At 45.5% G+C, this 26,092-nt stretch overlaps 1 protein-coding gene across 3 annotated transcripts in view; it reads left to right on the top strand.

Moving 5' to 3' along the window:
• PRKCH (protein kinase C eta) overlaps positions 1-26,092 on the top strand; it is a 167,380-nt gene that overhangs the window by 24,447 nt on the left and 116,841 nt on the right. For 2 of the 3 annotated variants that reach the window (XR_011141702.1, XM_009670698.2), the window contains exon 1: positions 18,877-19,302. The exons of the other annotated variant lie outside the window; for it this stretch is intronic. Coding sequence is in view for 1 of the 2 variants with exons in the window: in XM_009670698.2 (XP_009668993.2) it covers positions 18,943-19,302 (360 nt within the window). In the remaining variant the exon portion in view is untranslated. Of the gene's footprint in view, positions 1-18,876; positions 19,303-26,092 lie in introns of those variants that run through there. 3 annotated transcript variants of the gene reach the window in all.

The following is a 26,092-nucleotide window of genomic DNA, read 5'->3' as shown; positions in this document are numbered from 1 at the left end:
ATTTCAGTTTTCTAAATATCCTTTTTACCAGAATAAAACAAAAAGTATTATACTCGGAAATCAAGTGCAGGACTTTCGCACGTTAGAATCGCAGTTCTGGTCATTGTTTAAAAGTCCTAGCAGTATAGGAATGCCATTACATATCTCTTGTCCCATTGAGGGCAATGGCATGTATGTGTAAAGAGGCCTTGAAAACCAATAATCTTTATACTACGTTGTTTCGTGAGGTTTCATGAGGACCTAGGAAATATCTATGAAACTTTTTATATCCCATTCTTATCTGGTGGCTGAGGGTGGCAAGTAAAGGGTTGAGCAATTATGCTCTACATAACAGTGATGTTATTGCTGCAGTGTCAAACACTTGAATCAATATGCAGATAATGAAAGATATAATATGACCTCATGCTGGTATCTCTCGAATGGATGGTCATAGAGCATAGCGAGGAGCTCTGTGACACATCATCTCTTTGGATCACCAGGAAGCCCAAGACCATTGTTCTTGAAATGTCTCTGGGCATAAGAGATGCTACGGTTAGTAGATTTATTTTCCCATTATTTTGAATTGGAATTTCTAAATAAATAACCTCAGTGATAAAATACAGCTTAAATTATCATTATGGTTATGGATAAGGTAACAAATCAGACAAACACGAAGAAGATTCAAATTAGGGATTCAAAGAGGATTTGTATAGGTTTTATGGAAACAGGCCAACATTGCCAAGTTAATGCCACCACTGAGAGAAAGGCTGCAGCCTCTGCTTCTGCTGTATTAATAGAAATGTGGAAAACGTGAGAAACAGTCATTTTGAAGACTCCAAGAACAGGAGAAGTCTCTCTTGGAGCTCATGCTGTATTAGAAACAGGACAATCCAAGTATGAGACAGCCACAGGAAACCAGATTTCACAGGATGCACTGTTCACAGGTTCTCTCGTGTTTAGACCCCCACCCCAGAAATTACAGTGCAGTAATCGTATGAACTCAGTACCATAAGAAAACAGCTATGAATCGGAATACTTGCTCTATAGCGAAGAAACTTAAATTATTTATTTTGTTTTAAAGACCTGTTTTTATGAGTTCCACAAAGTGCCTTTAAAGAATACAGAGAGAAGAAATCACTTGTCCTTAAATTTCTTAAAGAAGTCAAGAATCACTCAAAATCGAATCAGAATCAGATTCAAAATTGGAATAACTCAAATTCTATTCTTTTTAATAGTTAATACATTTCAAAATAATATTCACTGGCGTTTTTCAAGGCAAATGAGCAAATTAGGCGTGCAACTCCTGCTGGCTTTCAGTGAGAACTCAACAGTTCACTCACTGTCATATTTTTACTTTTAAAGTCTCCCCCACCGGTATGCAAGTATTCTTTTAGGCAGGACTAATAATTGTGTGTAGAAGGAAGCGCCAGAATATTAACACAACTTGCAAATGACAGAAGGCTCAGCTGGGCGGTGGTCTAGGTTCTGTCTCACCATGCTGCAGCACTCTCACAGAAACTAATCCTGGATTTAGGCATCCAACCCTAGGAACGCAAAGTTGAAAAAGGCAGCTGGTGGGTTTTTTGTTGTTTTGTTTTATTTTTATTTATTTGCTCATCTTAAAAGTCTCTAGGCTGGCTAGAATTTCACAGCAAGGTCCCCTGAAGTCAGTGGGAGCCAAGTAGTTGGTTAGAGTCAGAAAATTTTGGAGAACTGGAATGATCTGATCTTCGTTATTGATCCTCTTGGCTCATACTTTATTTCTGTTTTGGAAGTTGTCACTGCCTCAGTCAGGCATCCCTTAAAGGTCACCCATGAAACTTTTCAAATTCCTGAGAGCCCTCAGCTTCTTCCGGTTCATCTGGTAACAAAAAGGTGGGGATAGCACAGCGCGCTGTACCTGCTGTGCAGGGCCGTGGGCAGGCCTCGGGAAAGGGAAGCGTGACGTGGCCTCCAGCGTGCAAGCTGCTGCTGAGGCAGTGAGTGCAGCTCTGGCTGCTGAGCTTGCTGCTATGCCTGCACTGCTCCCACTGACTCGTTTGGCTCTTCTGGACCCATTTGTCAGATTAGGTAGCAGCAGTGACTGTGTCCTGGGCATAACCTCAGGACAGGCTCTGTCACCTCTTCCCTGACGGGGCCCTGACTTGTCAGTCCAGCAGCTCAACTCCCTTAGGACCAGTGTTTTGATTCCTCTCGCCTAACACTACCCTTTCCTAGAGCTCTAACCTCACAGTTCACCGCTTTGGGGACGTGAGATGGTGGAAGCACAGAGAAACTCAAGTTTTGCAGCAGGTTCCAAATCCAGTTATTGCTTTAAAGTTATTACGTTAATCAACTCCAAAACCACACAGACTCAGATGCACCTCCCTGCTTTCCTCAGCTGTATGTGTTCTTTGGGATCAAGTCAGAGTTCTTGCAGGCCTGGCTCTCTCTCCCTCTTACTACCTACAGCCCTTCAGGGCTAGATTTCTCGCTCTCAGTTGGTACTGCAGCTAATAAATATCTGCTTCTGTTATAAAAGCATGCCCCTATCTCCTGTTTCCTGCACAAGGTGTCTTTCCCAGAACATGCAGTCCCTTTGGTTTCCTCATTTTTAATTCGCCACAAGGAAAAGCTGCTTTCTGCTATACCGCCCTTAGTCAGGTGACCAGAACAGCATCCACGGTGGTCAAAGTCCCCTACATGATGATGAGCAGCTTAGTGCTCCTCCCTTCCCTGCTCCTTACCTGTCTATCATCAGACTTAGTGAATGAGGTAGTTGCCTTCTTTTTGTCCAAGCCTGTTGCGTTGGAACGGGCTATCAGTCTCTCTTCACCTCCTGTGGTTTCTGGGACACTGCATAAACCCAAGGAAGCAAGAAAGAAAAAAATTGCCTGCTCAGAATGGAGTTTGTAGCCTCTCACAGACATACAAAGAAAGTCCCCTGTACCAAGAAGACTTCACAACCTGTATGTAGGGAGATTGCCCAAACTGTCACATAAGTTAACATGAATTTTTATAGCCTTTCCCTCAGAACATATATTACTTTAACAAAATAAAAAGGCTTTCCCCTTATCAAGCATTATTCTTTTACATTTACAGTTTGCCTGACATACAGGAGTAATATTCCATGGTTTGCTACAACTTATAAGTTTATGACCCTTCTGTGGCAGATCAGACTAAACATAATTCATTCACAGCTACTTAGTGTTCTGGGAAATAAACCCCTGAACTTAAATAACTATAGTGTGACCTCTGTAAAATATTATTTATGGGTTAAGAACTATTATTATGTACATATCAAGATGTGCCAAAGGTTATAAAACAAACACTAGTCAGCAAACTGCACTGTTTACTGGCCTAGTCACTCATAGCTTTCTTGCTGGTTATGGTCCTACAAATATCTGTAAATGGAGAAAATTATTACTTGGCTGCCTTGGTAATTAGAATGAAGTTCATGCTATGGACCACTAAGGGACTCAATAACAAATAATTCCCTGTAATAAACGGAATGCCAAAATATAACTAAGCAATCCAGTGAAAATACATGGTGTTTTCTATTAAAGAACATTGCCACAAGGGTGCAGCCACTGTCAAAATCAGCAGGGACATGACAGCCATTCTCTGCTAATAATTGGGTATATTAGTCAAGAGAACGCAGGGTGAAAGCGCCAAGCGTGTACAAAAGCTTTCCAACAGGGAGTTTCAGGTCCTGTTTCTGATATCTATCAGCCCATGGGGTTTTGGGGAGTGTGTGCATGTATGTGTTCATTGTAGTGCTTGTTCGTGTATAATCCACCTATATCAGAACACATCTTGCGCACAGGGCTCCTAAAATGTTTTACAGGCGGACCTAGGTAGACACGTACATCAGAAATGTTCATATTAGTCAAAACCACATCATATAATTTTATGTGAGAAATCTGTCCTGGTTTATTTCTCCTGCTCCCCCCTCTCCCGCCCCTCCCCCCCAAAAGTTTGAATGAAAAATGAACCACCAACTCTATTTGGACAAGTTTTATAACAGTCAAGTTTAATGTTGCAGGACTGATCCTTATATCCTTTTCTCAAACAGGAAAGTGCCTCAGTGATGTCAATGGGGTTTCAGTAATTTCCTCAGTGAGGACAGATGTTAAGTACCTACATACAGGCTTTCCTGGCTCTCAGATCCCATCCTCTGGTACTCAGCTCTAGCTCTCTTCCATCCACGTTGTTCTTTACACATCAGGGAAGGTTTCATGCGTACAAGGTAGATGCTAACTAGTTAGTGTGGGGAAGCAAATGATTTTTCAGCCCTCTGAAGGAAAAAAAAGTTTCCATTATTAACTCAAGATTTTTTTCCCCGTCTTTTTAGTGCAAAAATGCTGAGTGAGTAAAAGAGCTTGTGCCAGAATAGTAAATAACCCTGTGGTTAGGACATTCCCAGGAGATGCTGAAGGCCCAAGGTCAAGTCCCTTTGCAAACCCAGGATTTACACCTTGGCGTGCCACATCCCATGAGAGTGCCTTGTCCTCTGGCCCGTCTCTAACGCTGACCAAAATTCCATCCTGGACTGAGACAGCTTTCCCAGTGGGAGCTGTGCTGCAACCAGCACCTTTCTGATCAGAGAGTTTTTTTTTTCAGAGGAATGTTTCAATGAATTTTGCTGGAAAATTCCCTGCTGCCCTACCAGTTAACGATTCTTCTATTGTATTTGCTGCGAGGCTGTGAAGAACCTCAGGCTATTACATACCTTAAAATTTCCTTTGTAATTTCATCCTATGACATCAATGACAACCCTGGAGCAATTCCAAATAATCATATAAGCCTTCATTTTCACTGGTTTAAGGCCGTTGGAGTTTTTTGGGATGTACAAAGTAATTGTTAAGTATATTTTCCCCCTAAAATAGTCTCTCCTGGGGAAATAATCTCCTGTCTGATCCACCTAGTGTTTTCTTCCATATTCCACATTCGCTGGTATCTAAAGAGCTGTGTGTAGGGAAGGAACTGTTGGAAAGTGAGTGCTAATAGAATGGATCTGAAAGCAAAAATTTCCTACACTTTCTAGTGTAAGAAAACAAATTAAAGATCTCCGTTTGGTACAAAACAAACTAGATCGTGCACCAGTCTGGAGCAGAGCAGGGCCAGGAAGTTCCAGGATCAGGTGTTGGTTTTTTTTATTGTAGCCAAAAGTTCCCACTTCCCATTGAAGTGAGAGGGACTTGCATGAATTCAGTAACTTTTGGGACAATATCCCTAATCTGGATGAAAAATTGACTTTTAGCACAGCTAGCTATATGAGCCAAACTGCTCACCAAGTCCTTCTGAGCTTCCCTTAGAATATGGCAGGTGCAGACTAAACCACTAGTCTGCAGGGATATAGGAGGTATTGGGACAGGAAGAGTTGGAAGTGCAGGGTGTTTTTTCCAATAGCATGAATATAGGTGGCGTTTCCAAATATTTTGTTCTTTTAGCTAGGTCACAATTTATGCTAGTGGTTTACTTGTGCTAGCGTTTCCTGTGACCTGCTTTAGCCTAGCTGCAACTGAACTACAGGGAACCTGGCTTTCAGAGTAGCTATGTTCCATGTTTGTAACCTATCTGGGAAAAGACGAACCACAACAAACCAGAGCATGCTGTGCGCACATAGCATTTGAAATAGCGTAAGCCAAGGAAGAGGATCCTGGTAGGGGAACTGGGTGACCTGGGTCCTTCTCCTGGCTCTGCCCCATTTGCAGGGTGGTCTTGGGCCACCGCTTTGTCCTTTGTTGGTCTGTTTTCCTTCCTCCCTTAAGCCTTGTCTATTTAGATTGCAAGCTATGTGGGACAAACTGTGTGCTCCTTGCTGTGTGTTCATCCAGTTCCCAATATGGGGAAGTCCTGTGCTCATTTGACTGCCCTCAGGCACTGCTATAATGCAAATAGTAATAGAGATCTGAACATGTTTGCTCTTACTCCTTTAATAAAATTAAATATGTATTTTAAATGTGAGCTCCTGAAGGCCTCCTGTTTTTTTCATTTACTCCCCAGGGTCATTTTCGGCTTTGATTGCACATGAGGCTCTACTATTTACATCCTTGGAAGAGGCTGGAGCTGTTAGTTGAAAGCACAGCCGTACGCTGCATGGTGCAGTCCCAGCCTGCCCAGGGGGCTGCTCTAACTAAACAGAGTCAAATTAAAGCGCATCATAAAATTACAGCATGCTTCTCTGTAAAGTTTGATTTTTACTTTCCTGGGCCTACCCTTCAGGTTTCATTAGAAGCAGCGTTCAGCAGAGCTTCCTGCGCAGCATCTCAGTGAGGTGAGGGTACCCTCTAGTGGAGCGCACGCCGGCAGCGGTGAACCGCAGCGGCTGCCAAGGGCTGCCCTGCCTTCCCAGGGGCTTTTCGAGGGCTGATTAGGGGAAATGAAATGCTGGCTCTGGACCCTGCCCGTTTGCGCACCTTACCCTGTGCAAAGATGGGAGGATGTGGTAGGTTGAGGCTGCTGTTTAAAGGGAGATGTGTGCTGCCTTAATCCCTCCAAAAGCACGGCTTTGCCCTTCTCAGGCCTGGTGGGAATATTGCAGGGATATAACGTTGTTAGTATTTTCTTCTGTCTGCCTATAGCGTTGGCATGGTGGTACCCTCAGGGCTTGTGTTCCAGCCTTGAGGTGCAGACTCCGGTACCTGAGCGGTCTCTTTTTTTGCGCTGTGGCCAGCAGTCTTCCCTCTCCGCTGTGCTTATACTGACTGCTGTCACCCATGTAACACAAAAGGGAGAAAACAGGCCCTAGTAATTCTCTTCAGACTGGCTAGCCCTGCTGAGAAAGTCAAAATCTGTGGCTACCCCTGCCCAAGGAAGGTGAAGGCCTTCCGGAAAAGGAGTCCCCCATCATCTGAGGCGAAGCAGCTCTTCAATGTCCCAGTTTCTGCAGTCTTTCTCTCTTCAAAGAGGCCTAATCCAACACTGAGCTCAGCTCCCAGGCTTCTGTAAATCAGCGCCATACCACTGAGGTAAATTAGTCTGGCTGATTTTTAGTCCAGCTGAGGATCTGGGCATATTATTTACATTCAGATCTCAGCGGTTTGCAATCCAGTCTGGCGCTCTTTTCACTCCCAAATGTTTTATGTCACCCTGCTGGAAGATGGCTTGCCTTTTTTTAAGCAAAGGAAGAGGATGGCAACACAGCTGGATTCCTGAAGGACTCCAGAAAAACTCAGACTCTCTAACGACAGCAAAACATTGATGCAAAAAAGATGCTTCCACTTACACTACTGGAAATGCCTATGCTTCCCTCCCTTATATAGCATTATTTTTCCCTTGCTTCGCCTCGTAGCTGGCAGCTAGCTGTTACTTGGCTTGAAAACAAAAAGGGTAGCTCCATCTAGAGGTCTTTGAGAACAGAAGAAAACCTGATTTTCACAGCTCCTCACTTAATGCTCTGATGCACCATTGTGTGCACGGGGGTGCTTTCTCTGTTGTGCAAAGTGGCTACACCTTCTAGTTTCTAAATGTTTTAAAAGTTCTGAGATTTTGGAGCGGTGCCTCAAAGTTTTAGACCAGTCCTGAGGTATTCTCTTTTTACCTGCTTGTGATTCATGGTGAAGTGTAGCTCAGCAAGAGCCTCCATATTTGTACAGTTTGCTGCATATGTGTACAATGGGGGGCTTCCCAGCAGAAATGGGACTGATGGGGAGGTCCTGGTCATTGTTTCTCACTGTTTCTTCACAGACAACTTAGAACTTCTCAGCACCATTTGTGAGAGGGGATGGCACTTGGGACAAGGCTGGTATTTAAGTGGCTGAGCCTATACTCTGGTTCAACAGAAGGAAGAGTGTCACTGTGGTAACCACCATGGAGTGGTGGATGGGGACATCCAGGTAACTTACTCCTAGGTGTGCCACCAACAGAGGTGTTACTGAAAATAGAAATGTAATGTTTTTTATCTTGGAATGGCATCTTGATATCACAGTGTATCAGTATTATATCATTATTTCAGTAAAAGTCTGTACACAGCACGTTTTCTTGCTATCAGCAACAAGGAAAGCAGAAACAGATAAATCTCTCATGCACAGCATATCCCAGCAGTGCAGGCCTGCCCCAACACTGTAATTGTATACATGGGACGTTTGGGGGTCCAGTTCTGAACCAAGTGGAGAGTTCTTTGTAATGGACTGAAAAAAAAAAATCTATATTATGTAGAGTTTAAAGGCTGATAATGCACAATACCTCCTAAGTGTTTCTTTTTCTTATAGTCACTTATAGTCACTAGTCTTATAGTCCAGGTAATTGTTCCCTTCTCCCTTTGACCACTGTTCTTCATCGTTATGTTCCCTACAGTACACTCATTTCAGTATACTTTTAGCTCCATTCATTCTTACCACTTCCTGCTGGTTTTTCAACTTCCATCTTTTCTGTCAGTGAGAAAGAGATGATAGCTCTTATGCCTATTACAAACAGTATGGCTAAATTGAGAATACCGGTGAACTTTTGCAATTGAGGGGAACAGAGTTTAGCGCTTGTGAGATGGAGAAATGAATGTGCAATTCTTGGCAGAATGGGTTATTTTTAATGGAAAAAAAAAAGGAATTTAATCAGAGACATGGTGGTAAACTGAAAGATCAGCCTTAATCTTGACCAAAAGAACCTCGAGGGCTTGCTCATTCTTTGCCAGCGTTAACAGCTAATGGTTGCAATAGTCATGCAACTTTAACACGTTTCTTTTTCTCTCCTCCGTTAAACAGTACCTACTACTATTTTAGCACAGGTCAGAGTTCAGTCCTTTCAGGATTTGAAAAAATGCAAAGGTAAACTACTGAGGAAAAGAACAGCATCCTACTTCTTAAGGAATAATACTCATTCTCATTTCTAGAGAACATGTTGCATGTTTGTTTCTTAAACAGCTCTCTGGTAATCATCCCAGCAGTTTTGTGCAACAAGTGCCCTGCCAGTTGCTGTTTCACCTGTTTCAGTTTTAGACTCTCCCTTGAGAACCAGGCAGTTGGGCACAATTCATGCTGATTTCTCACAGAGATTATTTCGTATTCGATGCAAGTCTCCTCAGATCCAAAGAATGGCAGCCCTTGTAGCTGTGTGCCAAACTTCTCAGCGAAGCAGCTCCCAGGTCTCCATGGTCAGCAGAGACCCTCTCCTAGAGACATCATGTATGGGTCTGCACAACATCCAGCGACAGATCTGTCCTGTTGATCCAGAGTAACTGAAGCTGAACACAGCTTACGTTATCACCTTCTCACCTTGTTCTCTGTATATAGCTTCTCTGTAGCAAGCTCCAGTAAGATGGCAAAGCTGTATTACTTTGCAGGTATTGCATTCTTCATAGCTATCTTCTGAGTGGCCTTTGGATCAGCCAGTGAGCATGTGCCCAGTCCTTGGTGCCTTGGTGTTCTCATGTGCATTCTTGGTAGTGGAGATAGAGCAGCAGCCCAGGTTACAGAATTTGGGTTCTGTTTGTCCTTCAGTGCTATCCCATGATGCCCTGGTTGGTCTTTTCTTGCACCCGTTTTATTTACCTCATGACAATACTTGGTCAACACTTATCCCTCAGGATCTACACCATTTCTGTTTTACTTGACTAACCTCAGCTAAAGGGCTCTAGGAGATGTCCCCCTACCATAATGCTGGTTGGCCAGGGGTTTGCACTAGGACTCCAGATGCCTCCGGGGGTATATCAGAAAGTCAAGACCGTTGCCGCATGCACGAGCAGATTGCCATTCTCAGTGGAGTCTAGGCCAAGATTCCTCGACTGAGGCCCTGTCCGGAGATGGACTCCAGCAGGAATCCACACAGGAAATGGGCTGCCAGACTGGGGCCTTTATTTGGCTGTGGCAGGTAGCTGCTTCCAGAAAATATCTTTCCTGTAGGGTATCTCGACACCTTTTACCTCAGAAATGTGCACCTGTTCCTGAGCAGGGTATGTATTACAAGGCCACTGGCTCTTCACAGAGCCAGCACAGGTTTGAAAGCTCTGTTCTGGATCTCACTAGAAAAATTTGCTTCTCTGGGTTGGAAACAGCAGGGATCAGTTTCCCTGATCTAAAACAAAGCTACATGTCATCTTGGTGATAGGCCCTGGCCTGACTCTCACCCCTGAATCTTGAAGTAATTTCATATTTTACTTTTTTTGTTTCTTAAGGAGCTGAATATGGAGCCCTTACCACATGCATCTAGGGCATATCAACTTGACTTAGGCAGCAGCTTCTGACCAGAGCAGTATGGAGAGAATTAAAAAAAAGGTATCTCACAAATGGAAGAATCAGCCTGTTAGTGTACTGTGGCCAGGTGCACTGACAAATTATAATGTCTATAATTCAGTTGCTGTGGCAGGATCTTTTCCTTTGCAGAACTGACACCCAGATCCTTGGAGAAAGAAAAATGATCTGGTGGAAGAAAAAAGAGGGAATGACACGCTGCGTGAAGTGCATGGTGACTTTGTTAGAAAGACCTGCACCTGGAAGAGGAACTCAAGGGAGAAGGACAAGAAAGAGGAGAGGGAGGTTGGTACAGCTGCACAGAATCTCTTTCAAGACCAGAGAACGGGGTGCTTGAGAAGTTGCTCAGCCTCCTTCTAACAAGGGACTAGATCTGCTCTGGCACTTACTTCCGCTACATAAAGTGAGGACTGTGGACTCTCCTGTGAGTGAACAGTCCTGCTGTCCTTGGAAGACCCTGGGATTTAATAAGTTCTGAGCTGTGCCAGGAGCTGAAATGGGCAAAGATTCCCTTTTTAGTCTACCTTCTCTGTCACTGCAGGATGAGGAGAACACCTACATTCCCGACGATCTGGGGCCATTCCTAGCAAGTCTCCGCTGACGTCAGCTTCTTCATGGCATAACGTGCACATTCTTGGGCTTCTTAAATACTTCTAAATTTCTTGTCCAACTGGTTTTGTTGCACAATGTGTGGGAGCGTGCTACCTTGGGAAAGAGGGTAGGAAGGAAGCTGTTATCAGAAGCTCTGATGGGGGGAAGTTGTATCAGAAGTGTCTCATTTAAAGGCAGGAGAGATAAGCTGACTCATATCTTTCAGTCCCCAGTGTCACAGCACTACGTTTCCCCCTGCACATACCACATGGGACACTGGCATGGGAGTACAGAGTAGGCTTTAACCTCTGCCCCAGGGATAATAGAAGCACTTTCTAATTGTCTGTGATGGTCTTACAAACCATTTTGCTTGTTCTTAGCAAAATCTCTCCCCTTTTTCTTCTCGATGCTGCACAGGACTCATCACAGCACAAGATGATTGCCACTGGGTGCAATAGCATCCAAATGGGTTTGCAGATAGCACCTGATTTTAGCTGGCCAAATTTGCACTGACCATCCTCTAACTGCTTTGTGCGTTATCAAACCTTCAAGATAGGACCATGTTTCATAAGCCAGAGCAGAAGCTGATTGGTGGAGCGTCTCAAATGCAACATGTTCAGACACCGCATTGTGAATCACTTTATTTGGAAGAGTGCGGCCTTCCTTCTACAGACAATTAACCACTAGGTGGTATCATGTGTGCCACTGATGCACCCTGCGCTGGATATGCCCCCACCTTTCCGATTTACTAAGACCTGTAGGGAATGGGTCAAATCATTTACATCACATGTACCCTTGTGCCTTTGTAGAAGGAGGAAGGAACATATGGCTACAAGTATCATGAGAAACTGCAGGGCAGTCGAAAAAGCCCAAATGCTCAAAAGTCAAAAATTGTTTCAGCCTCATTAAATACACCCTTCCCCACAGAGGGTAAACTACAGTCAGCCACTTCACATCTCTCCACCTCTGAAGTACTGATAGTTGTCTTGCAACACCAGTCTGGTCTGATACTGATTGGTGGGAGCCCGGAAGATCCTGTTTCCAAAGAGCATCAACAACACGTTCTGAGTAAGTGTCTCCTCCCTCATTTGTGTATCATGGCACTGAAGGTTGAGGAAAACTCCTCAAACTGCTTCACAGAAACCACCTTCATGACAAACCATTGCTGGTCCTTTATGACATTTTGATATTGATATTGCTTCTCCATTGCTTGGAACTGAATTGGGGTGAAGAAGCCAGAGCCAGTGAGGAGTGTGCATGAGGGGTTGGCAGCATTTGGAATGAAGAATCTCTTCCAAAGCTCAGCTCAATAACATTGGGTAATACTCTTCATGTACAATTTTTTGCAAGATTGTGGCTTTCAGCTTATTCCTAAACCACAAGGCCAGAGGAGATTTCTGCAATCATCTGCTCTAAATGTTTGTGTAAGGCAGAAGGAGCTCATCCATATTTGCTGCATCATTACCAACCAAGAGGAAGTAAGAGATATTTTTAACTTGGATTTCAGTGCATTAAAGTGAGAGAGAGAGAGAGAGAGAACAATGAAAGAGGCAGATTTTACAGCCTGCTAAATCACATTAACATATCTTTTGCTTAAATCCCATTTTTTTATATGCATTTGGATGGAAACAGCTGCCCGTCAGAAGGACACAGAAAAATCAGAAAAATAAAGGCTACTCCAGATGCCTGGTATCTTGGAGCTCTCTGGTTTAGAGGAGAGATTTGTTGGGCTAGGTGGGGGTGGCAGGAGGGGCTGGCATGCGAAGTGACTGTCTACATGGATGACTTGAACCCATTTCTGAGTGTGTCTGTCATGTTTGGGAATAAGCAAGGAGCTAAATTATAAATAATAGGGCAAGACTGCTGGGAAAGAAATAAACCCCAGTAAACCAAAACAATCAGCTTGTTCTCCAGTGTTTCCTGTACAAGTAATAAAATCTAATAACTGAGTTGCTGTTAACAGTTAATGACCACTGCATTTGTTAATGGACCCAGACAAATGAGAGCAGTTTAATACAACAAACAGGCCATTAGTTGTATTAATGGTTGGCTTGTAGGAGTTAGTGCTCTTATAAACTATATTCTGCAGTTTATAATACCAGCACTTTATAAAATGACCTGGTGTTTTCCAAAAAATAAAAAATAATAGGGATCAGGTGAGCTCCAGTTTGTCCATGGAAAATAAGTAACCATCCTAACTAAGAAAAGCTGATATTAGTCTAAATCTCTCTTTTTAGTTTGCACTGGTATAAATTAGGAGCAACAGCAGACATACAAACAAGGAATGACTCTTGCGTAGCTTAAATCAGTGGCAGCTTTGCTTTTGACTTCAATGAGTTTTGGATTGATCCCATAATTATTATCATTAGACGGGAACTTGATCTTTTTTTTTCTTGTGTGTTTTTTTTTCCCAGACCACAAGTGATTCCACACATGGGATATTTGGTTTTTAGCAGCTGTCATTATTTAGAGGTTTAACAAGCACTCTTATAGAAAGAACTATAAAAGGGAAGTTGTATAAATAGACTAAAATTAATAGAGGAACTAAATAGAGTTACTTCCTGCTTCAATGGCCTCTACAACTCTTTTATTTTTGTATTTTTTAAATATATTTAACTTCAGTTCCATTTACAAGAAATGTCAGTAGCATTTTTGCAAGAGTAGTTGTGAAAGCCAAAGCTTTTCCATTGCTTTACAGAATCACTTCTGAATGTAACCACTGTTTGGTAGAAATTTAAAATGGAGCAATTCAGGCATTTGCTCTTAACTTGCCAAATGGGGACGATACTAAATTATTAGAGATTTATAGGTTAGTGGTGAAGGGAATAATGCACACTTTGGTAGGAAAAAGAAGTGAAAGTTTTTATGTGGTGCATGAATTTGTGTATAGCTGTGGTGTGAAATGAGGCCAGGCCTAAAGTGTAAAGTTACAGTAGGGCTTAGCTGAGCGCTCTGACTTTGTTTGCAGAGCCAAATTACAAGTTTTCCAGATAGACAGACTACAAAAAACATGAAGTAACTCTTAAGATTACTGTGGCTTGAAGGAAGAATGCAGGAGCAAACTCAAAGATTTCTTCCTTTCTTTGGTCATTCATTCATCTACTGGGAATGGTGGCTAAGCCAGTTTCAAGAGGTGTCATTCCTGTCTTTTCCCACATGACAATTACAATCCAGAGGAATTTAAGAATAACCATACCGGATCCCTCCTAAATTCATCATACCTCAGCCCTGCTGTTCCACAGAGTGGCCACTAACTGAGGCTTCAGAGTAAGAAATAAGATGCTTAAGCAGAAAAGGGTAAGAAATAAGAGAAATGCAAAGTGGTCCTTCCTCTGTTGTATCCTCCCAGCTGGCAGTGGTTTAAGGACTTCCTGAGCCAGGGTTTACATCACGGTCAGTAGCCACTACTGAGTCTGTCCTCCATAAATGTCTAATCCCTTTACAAGGCTGTTTATATTTCTGGCCTTCATTTTTTGGCAATGGATTGTATACTATAACTATGCACTGTGCGAAAAGGTGTTTGCCTCTGTATGTTTTAAACCTCCTACCTCATAATTTCATCAGGTGCCCCTTAGGTCTTCGGTGGGAAAGAGTGAATAATTCTTCCTCATTCATCTTGCTCTTACGGTTTATGATTGTACAGCTCTCCCTCATATTTTCCCCAACAGTTATTCTTTTCCAGGCTGAGAAATCCTGGTCTAGTCAGTCTCTCTCCCTTCACAACCCTTCGATCATCTTTGCCATCTTTTTCTGTACCTTTTCTAGTTCTACTCTGTACTTTTTGAAATGGAGGGAACACCACTGTTGCACACAATATAAATGGCATGGGTGCATCATTTATACGGTGGCTGAGTGGCAGTTTTGCTCTTAGTTCTGTTTGTAAAAATTTCTAAGTAAGTCTATTTGTCTTTTCGATTGTCAGTGAGCCCTAAGCTGTTGTTTTCAGGGAGTTCTCCTCCACTGTACTATGATCTTTTTCTAGAGTGGTAGAAGGTTATTAAGAACCCGGTTACCTGTTGGTTTTCCCTGTAATTTACCTACAATTCAGGTTATTTTGCCTCCTTTGCCTTATTTTGTACTTGCTGCCAGTGCATGCCCTGCGCCATCCTGCTGCACAGCCACACAAGCGTCAGGAGATCTGTTCACTCTTCACAGTTGGTTTCTTGAACAACTACGTGCCATCGGCCGACTGCTCAGGAAACCATACAGCTTGGCAGGAAGCGCTGGGAAGTGCTCAGCCTCCGTGAACACTTGAGGGCACAAAATGAATCAACCTGCTGTTCCTGGAGCCCGGTCTTGGAGCTCCTGCTGGGGAAGAGGAGGGAGCCAGGCTCCTGTGGACACCTCAGCTCCTGCCTGGCACTGCTAGCTGTGCAAGGAGGTTCAGTGCAGCCATCACCAGATGGTGCTGCTGCATGCAGCCTTGCAAGGTCATTGTGTGCAGGGACGTTTTGATTCATGGAAAAAAAAATACAGAATTATGGATGTTTTCCTGCTGCTTGGATGCTTGGAGATTAGGCAGGGTGACAGTTCCCTGACTTCATGTCACTGGGCAGTCCTCTCTGGGAACAAGACATCAGCCTTTGGCTGAGACTTCAGAACGGGGGAGTGTTTGGATGCCGTGTGAGATGAGTTGTTCCAGACTGTTTCAAGTGGGTAAACAAAATTAATTAGATTCACATCATATGATTCCACAGGACTGATTTTTTCCCCCAATGGAAAACTGACTAGCAATGCGTAGTGCTGCTCATCAGAAATAGATATATGTGTAGCTCACCTGTTTTTTCCCATAAGTTTTAACAATACTTGCTGTTTTTTTAAAAAGCTGGGGTCCAGGAGTCAGGCTATCGCATGAGAATCCAGTGGGCCATCGTATAGAAAAAGGTCTTTACATCCCCTTTCCCCTATGCTATTATACATACAATGCCAGTTCTGCAAGGAACTTCAGCTTGGGTGATTAAGCAGAGGAAACTGCACAGTCTGAACCTTAAACCAGCAGATTTTGGCCTTCTCTCTTTTTTGTGCCAGTAAATGTTTGAACCACTCATTACTTCTAACAGGTTGCTTGGAAAGGCCTTTATCTTTGCTTCCTCAGAAGATGGAGGAAAAAGTCAAGAGAAAGATTTGGACAGTACTATAGCAGTATCCGTGATATCAGATATCTTCTGTCGTAATTCAGATTTATCTATTAATTGTAGTCTCCAACCTCCAAGAGCTCTTGCAGATCTAAGCTGATATTCAGATTTCTAAAAGGGTCTGTCTGCACTGTTGGGGGAACCTACAGAGTTTTTTATTTCCATAAGGCAAATAGATCCAATGGAAGAAACTAAGAAGTGACTCAGACGTGCTGGGATAAGCCAAAAACTGTTCTTTTTTAAATAAACTTTCTTTATCGCTATTGCATTGAACTCTTTGAAGGCCTCTAGGCAAAGCAAAATCCTAGCTTGATTATTTGCAATTTTGAGACATCATTCCAGCTTTTATAAGGCCTTCAGTCTCATCCTGTGGACGTTCATGCTGTGTGCTGTGTTCGTAGTGTCTTTAGGTCCTGTCTGCAGCAATTACACAGAGTCCTAGGGAAGCTTTACAAGAACTGTGAGTTCCTGTGGTGGTCAGTATGGAATATGTCCTGATGCCTATGGCTTCCTATGCACAGCTTATGACCAGGAGAAATAGAGGTGATGAAAGTGCAGAATGGCAAGTAATGATGCTCTTGAGAAAGCAAACAAGGAGCTTTTTTAATCTTATGGTGTGGTGACAGAAGAACAGGGGTGAATCAAGAAATCACAGTGATAGCAGATATACAACTGATAAAAAGAAATGTTTGTTTCTGACCAACTCACTGTTGTGGGATAGACGACTCCAAGAACTCATCAAGATTAAAAACAGGATTGGATATCTGTAGAGAAAACTACTCAAATGCTAAAATGTATTTCAGAAGGAACATCAACCCAAGAGACAAACACATCTTTAACAGGTGGGAACAGATTGTTCTGTGTTTGCTTGATCATGCCTTCTGTTAAAACATCTGGAGCTGACCACTCCTGGAGGCAAGACCTTGGATCCTGCGGTGGCTGGATTTCATGCAGTGTGGCAATTTCTAAGATTAAGTCTTTGTTCCTTCCTGGGATGGCCTGTCCTAATCAAGCTCAAAAAGTCTTAAATACTTCTTATCTCCAGCTAATAGTTATAGATCAAGGAACTTAAAAGCCTTGCAAGGATACCGGTCAAAAGTCTGATGTAAGGGTCTGCAAGTTTTTCTGGCAGAACTGTTGCTTCCATGTGAAGAATGATCACATTACTGAACCTGTTCCACCTGCTCTCTCCAGAGGAGGGAACAGGAGCCCTGCTCTGAGGCTGAAAGGCTTCTTGGTGTGGTGCTCCAGTACTGCAGCTCCTGCGAAATGTGGAGCATCTGGAAGGAGAAAAGGGTGTAGGGAAGAGGGCAAGGAGAAAACGGAGTGGGAAACTAGAGGCATTGTGCTAGGAGAATGGATAGAACATTAGTAGAAAGATGAAGGGGTGAGGGAAGAAAAATAGGCAGAATTTTTTTTATTTCTATGAAGAAATTAATGTAAAGAAACACACACAAAAAAGAGAAGACAGCAGGAACATGTGAGAGAGGGACAGGAAGGAGTGGAAAAAACACCCCATGATAGAAGAGGAAGGAAAATGCCTCCACATTTGCACAGGGGGGTATTATACACTGTGTTTCAAAGGAGGGGGCTCAGTTATGGGAAGGGAAGGGAAGGGAAGGGAAGACTTTCTAGGCTGAGACTTGATAAGAAGAGTTTTGAGTGATTGGGAACAAGGCCAGCAATTCCTTCCACCATACCCCAGCTGACGGCACCACAGACACCCTCATGTGCTTTTAATCTCCAAGGTGATTGACCCTAGCAGCGATCCCAGCTCCCAACCAGAAGTGGCCTATTTGCTTCCAGCTGCTTGTTCTCAGCCAGCCTGTCAAATCTCAGCGGTGACAGGGGCATCAGAAGATGACATCTTCTTCCATTGCAGAGATGACAGTGTAACTCAGCAGACAATGTCTGCCGCACAGTCACGAGGAAGGCAGGATTCCACTCTTTCCCTGCCTCAGCCACGCCACTTAGCTGTGAACTTTGGAACATAATTAAAAGTATTTAAATTCTGACTTTATTAAATGCAATCAAAAACAACCCCCCCCCCCCAACCAAATCATGCATACGGAGTGCCAAGAATGTTAATCAGATGCAATTAATCCGGGAAGGCAGGGCTATAATAAACTTCCCAGCAGCAGAAGCAGCGTATGAATAGCATGTTCCCTTTACACGTCGTTCTATTCGAAGTGTAGTTTCAGTATTAGGGTGCTGTAAAACGGTTGCTATAAAACACAAGGTGGAAAGTAGCTGAGATAACGTTGCAGTATTTAACTCCTCTTCCCCCCCCCCCCCCCCAAGGTAAGTATACCATAGGTATAGCGCGTAGGTATTATCAGAGGCAGGTTCAGCCTTTCCTGAGGAGGTCTGAAGGGAAGGCAGCCGCCGCCGGAGGGAGGCGCTGGGCGGGCTGCGCGGGCGCGGCTGCTGCGCGCTCGCACACGCTCCGCGGCTGCGCCCCGACGGGGAAGCCCCAGCGGCGGCCCCGTGTCCCCAGTGCGGGAACTAACGCGCGGCGCAGCGCTGGCGGCAGGCTTCAGCAGGCGGACGGGGGCTGTCCTTTGCTGGCCGGGCAGTTCCCCTCTCCGCGCTGGGTGCCAGAGGAAAGGCTGGGTGTTTGTTTTCGCTTCATTTTCTGAGCGGTGTTTCCCACGTGCTCGGCACACCCCTCGCTTTCTGCCGCTGACACCTGTGCTGCAGGCGGGGACCGGACCCCCTCCCCCGCCGCCGCGCCGGGGCTGGGCGAGCGCTCGCCTGCCCGCCCGGGCCCGCCCTCGCGCCGCGGGTTCGCGGCCCCTCCCCGCCCGGCGCCGTCCCACGGCCCAGGTGTCCCCCCCTCCGCTCCGCTCCGCTCCGCTCCCCCTCGGCGGCCAGCGGGCCGGGCTGGGCCGGGCGGAGCGGGTGCCCGCCGCCGCCGCGGAGGTAGGCGGTGCGCGGGGGCGGCGGTTCCGGGGCCGGCGGGCCGGCATGGCCCGGGGGCGGGCGCGCCGACGCCGCCCGGCCCCCTGAAGAGCAGCGGCGGCGGCGGTGGGGCTGGCGGCCGGCGGGAGCGGCGGCGGCGGGCGGCCATGTCCGGAGCCATGAAGTTCAACGGGTACCTGAAGGTGCGGATCGGGGAGGCGGTGGGCTTGCAGCCCACCCGCTGGTCCCTCCGCCACTCGCTCTTCCGTAAGGGCTACCAGCTCCTGGACCCCTATGTCACCGTCAGCGTGGACCAGGTGCGCGTCGGGCAGACCAGCACCAAGCAGAAGACCAACAAGCCCACCTACAACGAGGAGTTCTCCGCCGCGGTTACCGACGGCCATCAGATCGAGCTGTCCGTCTTCCACGACACCCCCATCGGCTACGACGACTTCGTGGCCAACTGCACCTTGCGCTTCCAGGACGTGCTGCGCTCCGCGGGCCCCAGCGACAGCTTCGAGGGCTGGGTGAGTAGCCACCCCGAGGAGGAGCCGGGCCTGGCCTTGGGCTTCTCCCCGAACGGAGGGGAGCGCGGGGAGCTGGGGCTTGTCCTCGCCTGCCTGCGCCGCGGATGCCTGTGCGCGTTCGCCCCGGTGTCCGCGCCCCTGCGCCCAGCAGCCGGGCAGCAACGGCCTGAGCGGGTTTGCAGCCGGGTAGATGTGGGTGAGTGGTGACTGCTGTTTCAGCTGATGCTTTTCGGGGCTTTAGGAACAAAAAGGCTCAGCTGTCATAGCTGGAGGGTCGAGACTGTAGCTGAGTGCTGTGAAGTCTCTCCTCTTGGAAGCTGGCAGAGAGGAGACGTGTAGTACTTGCCATCCAGCTACACCTGCAAACTCGCCTGTTTATGTACCTCCCTTCTTTTGCTTAGCTCACCGAGACGTACTTGGAAACATGCAGATGGGTGTATTTTTGCTCAGATCTACACATGCTTGCACAATTGTTTGGTGTGCGCGTGCAAATTGGTTAGGCTTTTTAACAGAATGACACGACCAGTCTTGTATATGTGGTGTACAGCACCGCACTGGTTAAACCCAGTTTCACTTGCAGCTAATTCCAGGTTATTTCTGTGTAGATGGCACTTGCACCTGGCTCAGAGAACTTCACTTATGTCTCAGTCGTAGTAGTAAGTGAAAGGGATGGTATAGGCTCTAAAGTCATGCCTTTGCTTCCAGTGCTGTAATGCAGGAGGTAGTGAGTATACTGATCCAGTGACAGACTGTAGTTTGCTTGAGTTAGATTAAAAAGAAAAAAAAAAAAGTCACCTTGTTCTGGGTAGAGAAGATGCAGAAGAACTCAGAATTTCCGAGGTTATTATAGGTATTAGCTTTTTTGAGACCAGGAAGTATGTGTGGTCAAATAACCACCACAATAAAATCAGACGTGGAGGAAAGAGAGCTGACACTGAAGAGAACAGGTAGCTATCTAGATTGTATCGCTAGAGAAAATGCTGTTGCTTTCTGTTTGCAGTCAGTATCTGTGACTAAGACGTGGCGTTACATCTCCTGTGTGACTACAGGGAAATACCAGTCATGGGAGCACTTAAGAAGAAGAAATAGTATTAGTATAATAGTATTATGGTGTACTTAGGGACCCTATGGATAGTTGTGAGGTTCCTGTGCTAAACGTAATCTCTGTTCAGACAGTTGTTGATGTGATTTCTTCTAAGGCAGAGAGATGCAAGCTAGCCACAAAGAAGTTAGCTCGGGTGTTGCTCCTAGCAAGACCTACATAGCAGAGCTCAGTGTGGGTTACCTTGGTGGTATGTACCTGGCTTCCCAGGTCTGCTGTAGAGAGATGGCTCCTGGGACTTCTGCTAGGATATTTTAAAATACTGAACGGACCCCTAAGGGACAGGGCAGAGGACGAAGCTCAGGATAAGGAGCTGTTGTTTGGTGGGGGGGAGGGGGGGACTTGTTTGATTTGTTATTGGTGTTCTCATTCTGCTATTGAGAGAGCTCTTATCCTCTTGGAAGACTGGAATCCCATCATACAAGGTCTGGCCTACGTGGATTTGGACTGCTTTGTTGTGGAAGTGATGACCTTACTTACTTTGCCAGAATATCTGCAACAATATTGTCTCCAGTGCGGATGCAAGTATGTCCAGGGGCCTGCTGCATTGTTTCATACATCCTGCAGACAGCCTTCGCTTAAGATGCGTGCAGTATGTGGCCTGCCAAAGGCTTTTCTGGCCTTTGGTAAGGGAGAAGCTTCTTAGCCCTGTTGGATGGGCGCGTTTTATGAACTCCTTTTTCTGTAAGTTGATGGGTGAGATCAGTGGGTTTTTTAACTAGATTGATGTAAATTGATGCTATATCTGCACATGCAGGCAAAGCCCGAGAACTGCTGTCTCCTTTAGGTTAGTGTCTAAAAACCAGAACTGGGGTAGATTTAGTGGGGAGGGTGAGCAAGCCTTTGTCTTCTGTTCCCTTTCTCCTCTCCTCTCCCTTCCCCTCCCTTTTTGTCTCGTGCCATTAGCATCTCGCATAGCGTGCACTCAGAATCACATGCTGACAGGGGAACAGCATCTTGCCCTGATAATGTAATATTTCTTGATAAATTCAGCAAGGCTGTTGCTGGGTTTTGTGCAATCTGCCCAAGGTCTGTGAACTGCTGGAATGCTATAACACACCAAAAGGGGTTTAGAGGTGATTTGCCACATCTCCACCCCAAAACCGCTCTTACTGCCCTTTTTCCGACCCCAAAACAAGCACACATATGCTGATATAAGCGTATGAGTGAGGGGAGAATGAATGAATCCTCAAAGTTTAACCTGGCTTATATGTGGTTGTACAGGAAAATCCCTGGGAAAGCAGTCAGGCTTGCTTTCTGAGTTCTGTAGCCTTTCAATACCGAATGCTGGAGAAACAGTGATAAAGAGCCCACTTTGCCATGGAGGATTACAGCATCCCGGGATATCCTGGCATCTTGAGAAGGAATTGAAGGGAGACCAGAGTTGGTGAGATGTTTGAATATCTGGTATAGGAAATCTGAGGGAAGAAAACGATGATTTTTCATTTTGACTTGAAATAGAATCTTAATGCTCGATTTTCAGAGAAGGCATAAGGACAAAAATATGTCGATATACTCCTAATGCTGCTGGCTTGACACAGGGGCACGGGATAGGGTGGTTGGCTGCTCTCTGTCACAGGGACTCGGGTCCCTGCCTGGAGGAAGAGCAGGAGGAAGGCATGGGATTACCTGGGGCAGTCCCTCGGCCCGCGTACTGACTGAAATCCTTGAGGGTTTCAGTCTGAGCTTTCAGACTTTTGCTGTTCTATTGATAAACCTGGGTTTTCTTCTGCTGATAAAAGTGATTAGTTAGAGTATTTGTCACCCCTGCTTGTGGGAACTGTAGGAAGTGGTGGTGGGAAGCAAGCAGGAGCAATTGATGTGCAAGCACTGGTCCTTCTCAGATGACTTGCAGATACATCACTGCAATTATGTCCCCAAACTTTTATGCATATGAGTAAGTGTATGAGCATGAATCGTCTCATCACTATTGCTTATAGATATGAGTCATCCCACTGGGTACTAGGACACAGTACTATGTTCAGAGTTGTATTAACATCTATGTTCCAGAGGTTCTTCAAAAACTACCCTTTTTCTTCTAACCTTTTTGGTTTTTCTTCTAAAGTCTTTCTAATCAATGCCTTATCACAGCCTGAATATTTTTTAGTTTGCCTATTAATTGTTATTGATTAACTTTACACAGATCAAATTTGTAAGAGCGTATTATCATCAAGATTCTGTTCTGTTTCCCATTACTTACGTTTACTGGTCAAGCTGCAGAGGAGTAGCTTTTACTAATATCGTCAGTTAAATGCCACCTTGCCTTCAGCATGCTTCTGTGCAATTAAAACTGGCAGAAATCTCTCCAGTACTGTGTTCTTTCTGGTAGGTATTTTCCTGTAGATCAAATAGGTGTGAAATTCTGCAAACCTGAAAGGCAGCATTTTACGCAGGTGCACATGACCCTGCCAGGTGCAAAGCAGAAGAGAATTAAGCCAGCTGTTACCCCAAAGCTGTTATGTTGTGATTTACATCGTGGTCAAAACTTTTCTTTTAAAGTGTTTATTTAATTTTGCCCTAGCGTGTGCTAGACATCTTTTTACTCTGTGTATGCGCATTTGAAAGGTAGTATCTCCTCTTTAACCGTCTCTGAGTGCAGTGTAGGAAACTGTCATATGGCAATGAGATAACATAAATAATCTGGAGTACTGAGTTTTAACTGAAAGGAGAAAAGTTTGCGATATAGCAGAAACAAGTGTCTTAGTATTATTCCTAAGAGTGATGTAGCAACTGAGGTTTGTTTTTTGTTTTGTTTTTTAAAGTTTGGGTCAACACTATTTTTAAGAGGCTGAATTGTGTTTTTAGTAGGGAATGATTTACTTACGACATCTCTATCCACGGACTAACAATTTCTGTAATCATAATTTCTAGCACTTTAATGAGTAGTTAAAGCTTAAACCTATTTTGACTTGATCCTGACATAGCAATTCACCTCAGTATGCTGAAGGAAATTAGATAACAGATGGACCATTAGGTTAATGCACCAATCACAACTTCCTGATGATTTGGTTAGCAATTGCTCATAGGAGAATTGTTAGGCTTGTGTTTGCAGGAAGAGATTAAAACAAATAATCCTCATACCTTGCTGAACTTGAATTCTTTCACCTGTATCCTTTCCTATGACTTTTCTTTCCTAAGACTAAAACAATTCTTTTTGCCTTCTTTATATGCAATTGTATTATTTATTGAACATTAAACTGAAGAATTAAGGGAAAACACAACTTCTTCCCCAGAGCATCTGTACTTAGGCAGAGAGCTGGGGTGCTACAGGCAGAATATGACAGGGGTACTTGTTGGTGTAACTACCCCTCACACTTCATGGCAGTGTTCTCCAGGTGGGCAGGACTTGGGCATGGAAATCAAAAATACTTGTAATTGTTGACACAGTATTGTGTGATGCAGACCGTCACTGAGGGTTTTGTGAAGGCCTGTTTGAAAAAGAGGTTTGAAGAGAATGGAGTGACTGGCTGGCAAACTAGAAAAAGGGGTTATCTGAGTTCAAAAAATGATGCTGTCTGGGTTGGTTCCTGCCCGTCTGTGTCAGCCTGTGTCCATCTGCAGAGATGGGCTGCGTCTTGTGGGCTGCAGTAAGCGATTTCTCCTTGTGTAGGTCGTAGCAGTCTGAGATGAAGAGCAATATATAAGTATGATCTCTGTTCCCTCTGTATGTGACAATATAGCGCAGCTCTCTGACCTATATTAAAGTCATGCTGCACATTAATTGCTAACTGGGCTTGAGTAAACTAAGCAGCGTCCCGATGTCTTGCGTGGTGTAAGTTGTTTCTGTAGTTGTTGTTACTGATGTGCGGTTATTACGTTTGAATGGGAATGGCGAGGAGAGGCACCTACTGCAAGGAGATAAGATAGTTCTTGAAGGATGTCAGAATTTCCGCTTCTGTGTCTTTCATTTAGCATAAAGCTATGCTTTTGCATACAAAGAAAACCTTCAAAATGCCGGCTGAATCCACTACTCCAGTGACTACGTGAGCGTGCCCTGCAGCCTATGACAAAGCTGGTAGTTGTTTTAAAAGGTGCTATTTGTTGTCAGGTATTGAATAATCTTGGGACGTGTGATGCTAATAACCATTTCGCTGATTAAGGCAAATGAGGAAGAAGAGAGCTGGTTGTGCTGTGAGGAGCTGCCTGCCTGTCGTCCTGTTTTGCCATCAGAAGTAGAGCTCACTGGGAGTCCTCGGTTTAGGGCTTCTGCAAACCCTTGCCCAGGAAAAGGCCTGGCTGGCAGCTGCTAGCCTCCTCCTTGCAGAATGGAGGCGTTTGCTGGAGAGGTTGTGTGTGTTTGGGTCCCCCCCCCCCACCAAGAAAATCTGAGACTGGAAAGTTTTTTGGTCAAAACATGAGAAGAGCCAATTTCCAGTGATCAAAGGGCCTTGGACGCCAGCAGGGATCCGAGAGACTGAAGCGCGTGTCCTGGCTTTGACTTGGGTACAGCGGGGTGTGAATTTGGCTCCCCTTCATTCAGCCAGGTGCCAGGCCGTGCCGGGGCACTGCCTTCTAGCGCGTTCCTCGGTCTGGTTTTCCCATAAACACGTGTTTTTAAAAACACCTGCTTTGTTTCTGTCGGGGATCCTGGGTAGGCGTCTGGGAACGCGTGTGGGGCAGGAGCCCGCCGTCCTGCCCGGCGCTGTTCGGCCAGGGTGGGCTGCGGGGGTATCGCCGCGTTTCTGTCCCCGGCTGCGAGGAGCTGCCAAGCCCGAACCCCGCCGACAGGTACCCGGGCCCTCCGACTCCGGGCCGCGCGCAGGCTTTGGGCTGGAGCTCGGGAGGATGCTGCAGCCCGTGTGGCCTTCGCCCGCGCCTCGCGGCGGGATCGTGGGGTGGCAGCTCCCAGGCCGGGGTGGAGCAGGCGGCCGGGAGAGGCCCCGGCTCGGAGAGTCACGCAGGATTTTCCGGAGTCGCTTGTCGGCGCCCGTGCTAATTCGGGCGCCGGGTGCGGGGTTGACTCTGATGGTAGTCGGCGGGGTGAGTTTTCTCTTTCTGCGTGTTGTCCAGCTCGTGGTGTTTGGGCTGCGTTAGCCCGTGTTAGGGAAAGGGGGTAGGCCGAGAAGGAGCGAGGTGGGGCTAGCAGCAAACAAGGCCCCGGGAAGGGCGCTGTCCCGCGCGGCGTGCGTGTGCGCTGCCCTCGCCGCTCGCGCTGCCGGGGCAGGCCCCCCCGCCCGTCTGTTTGCCTCTTACGTTTAGCTTTTACCGCAGGTCCTTTTGTTTTAAAAAAAAAAAAAAAAAAAAATATTTTGTCCAGGCCATCCAGGGCTTTCCGTTTTGAACGTTTTCTGAGTAATGATTTGATTTCAAGCCATTTTGAGCTTTTAGGCAATAAACTCTCCTAGATGAGATTGTCAAGGGGGCAGTTTGAGCTCTTGAACTGCCGTTAGAAAGTCTACTAGTTTACAGTGTAATTCAATATGAAAGCATATCCTTTACTGAACTAAATAAGACTCGATTGTTTCTCCTGCCTTTTCTTTGCAAACTGTTAAAGTGCCTTTGATGTTTTAGGCTTGATTGTAGCTATTGTGCTTTGCTAATGCAATCAAGAAATGGGGGACTTTTTGTGTAACCCTGGAACAAGAGACAAGTAGAAGAGATAGCGAGTGCAATGAGTTGCTAACCGTTGTGTAAATGATTCTGGATCAGGCCTCGCACCTTCCTGTCTCCAAGATCTCAGCCTTTCTA

Source organism: Struthio camelus, chromosome 5 (assembly GCF_040807025.1).
Source record: "Struthio camelus isolate bStrCam1 chromosome 5, bStrCam1.hap1, whole genome shotgun sequence".
In the NCBI taxonomy this organism is placed as follows: Eukaryota; Metazoa; Chordata; class Aves; order Struthioniformes; family Struthionidae; genus Struthio; species Struthio camelus.
Note: the sequence above shows the minus strand (reverse complement) of the source record. Positions and strands in the feature narration are given on the sequence as shown.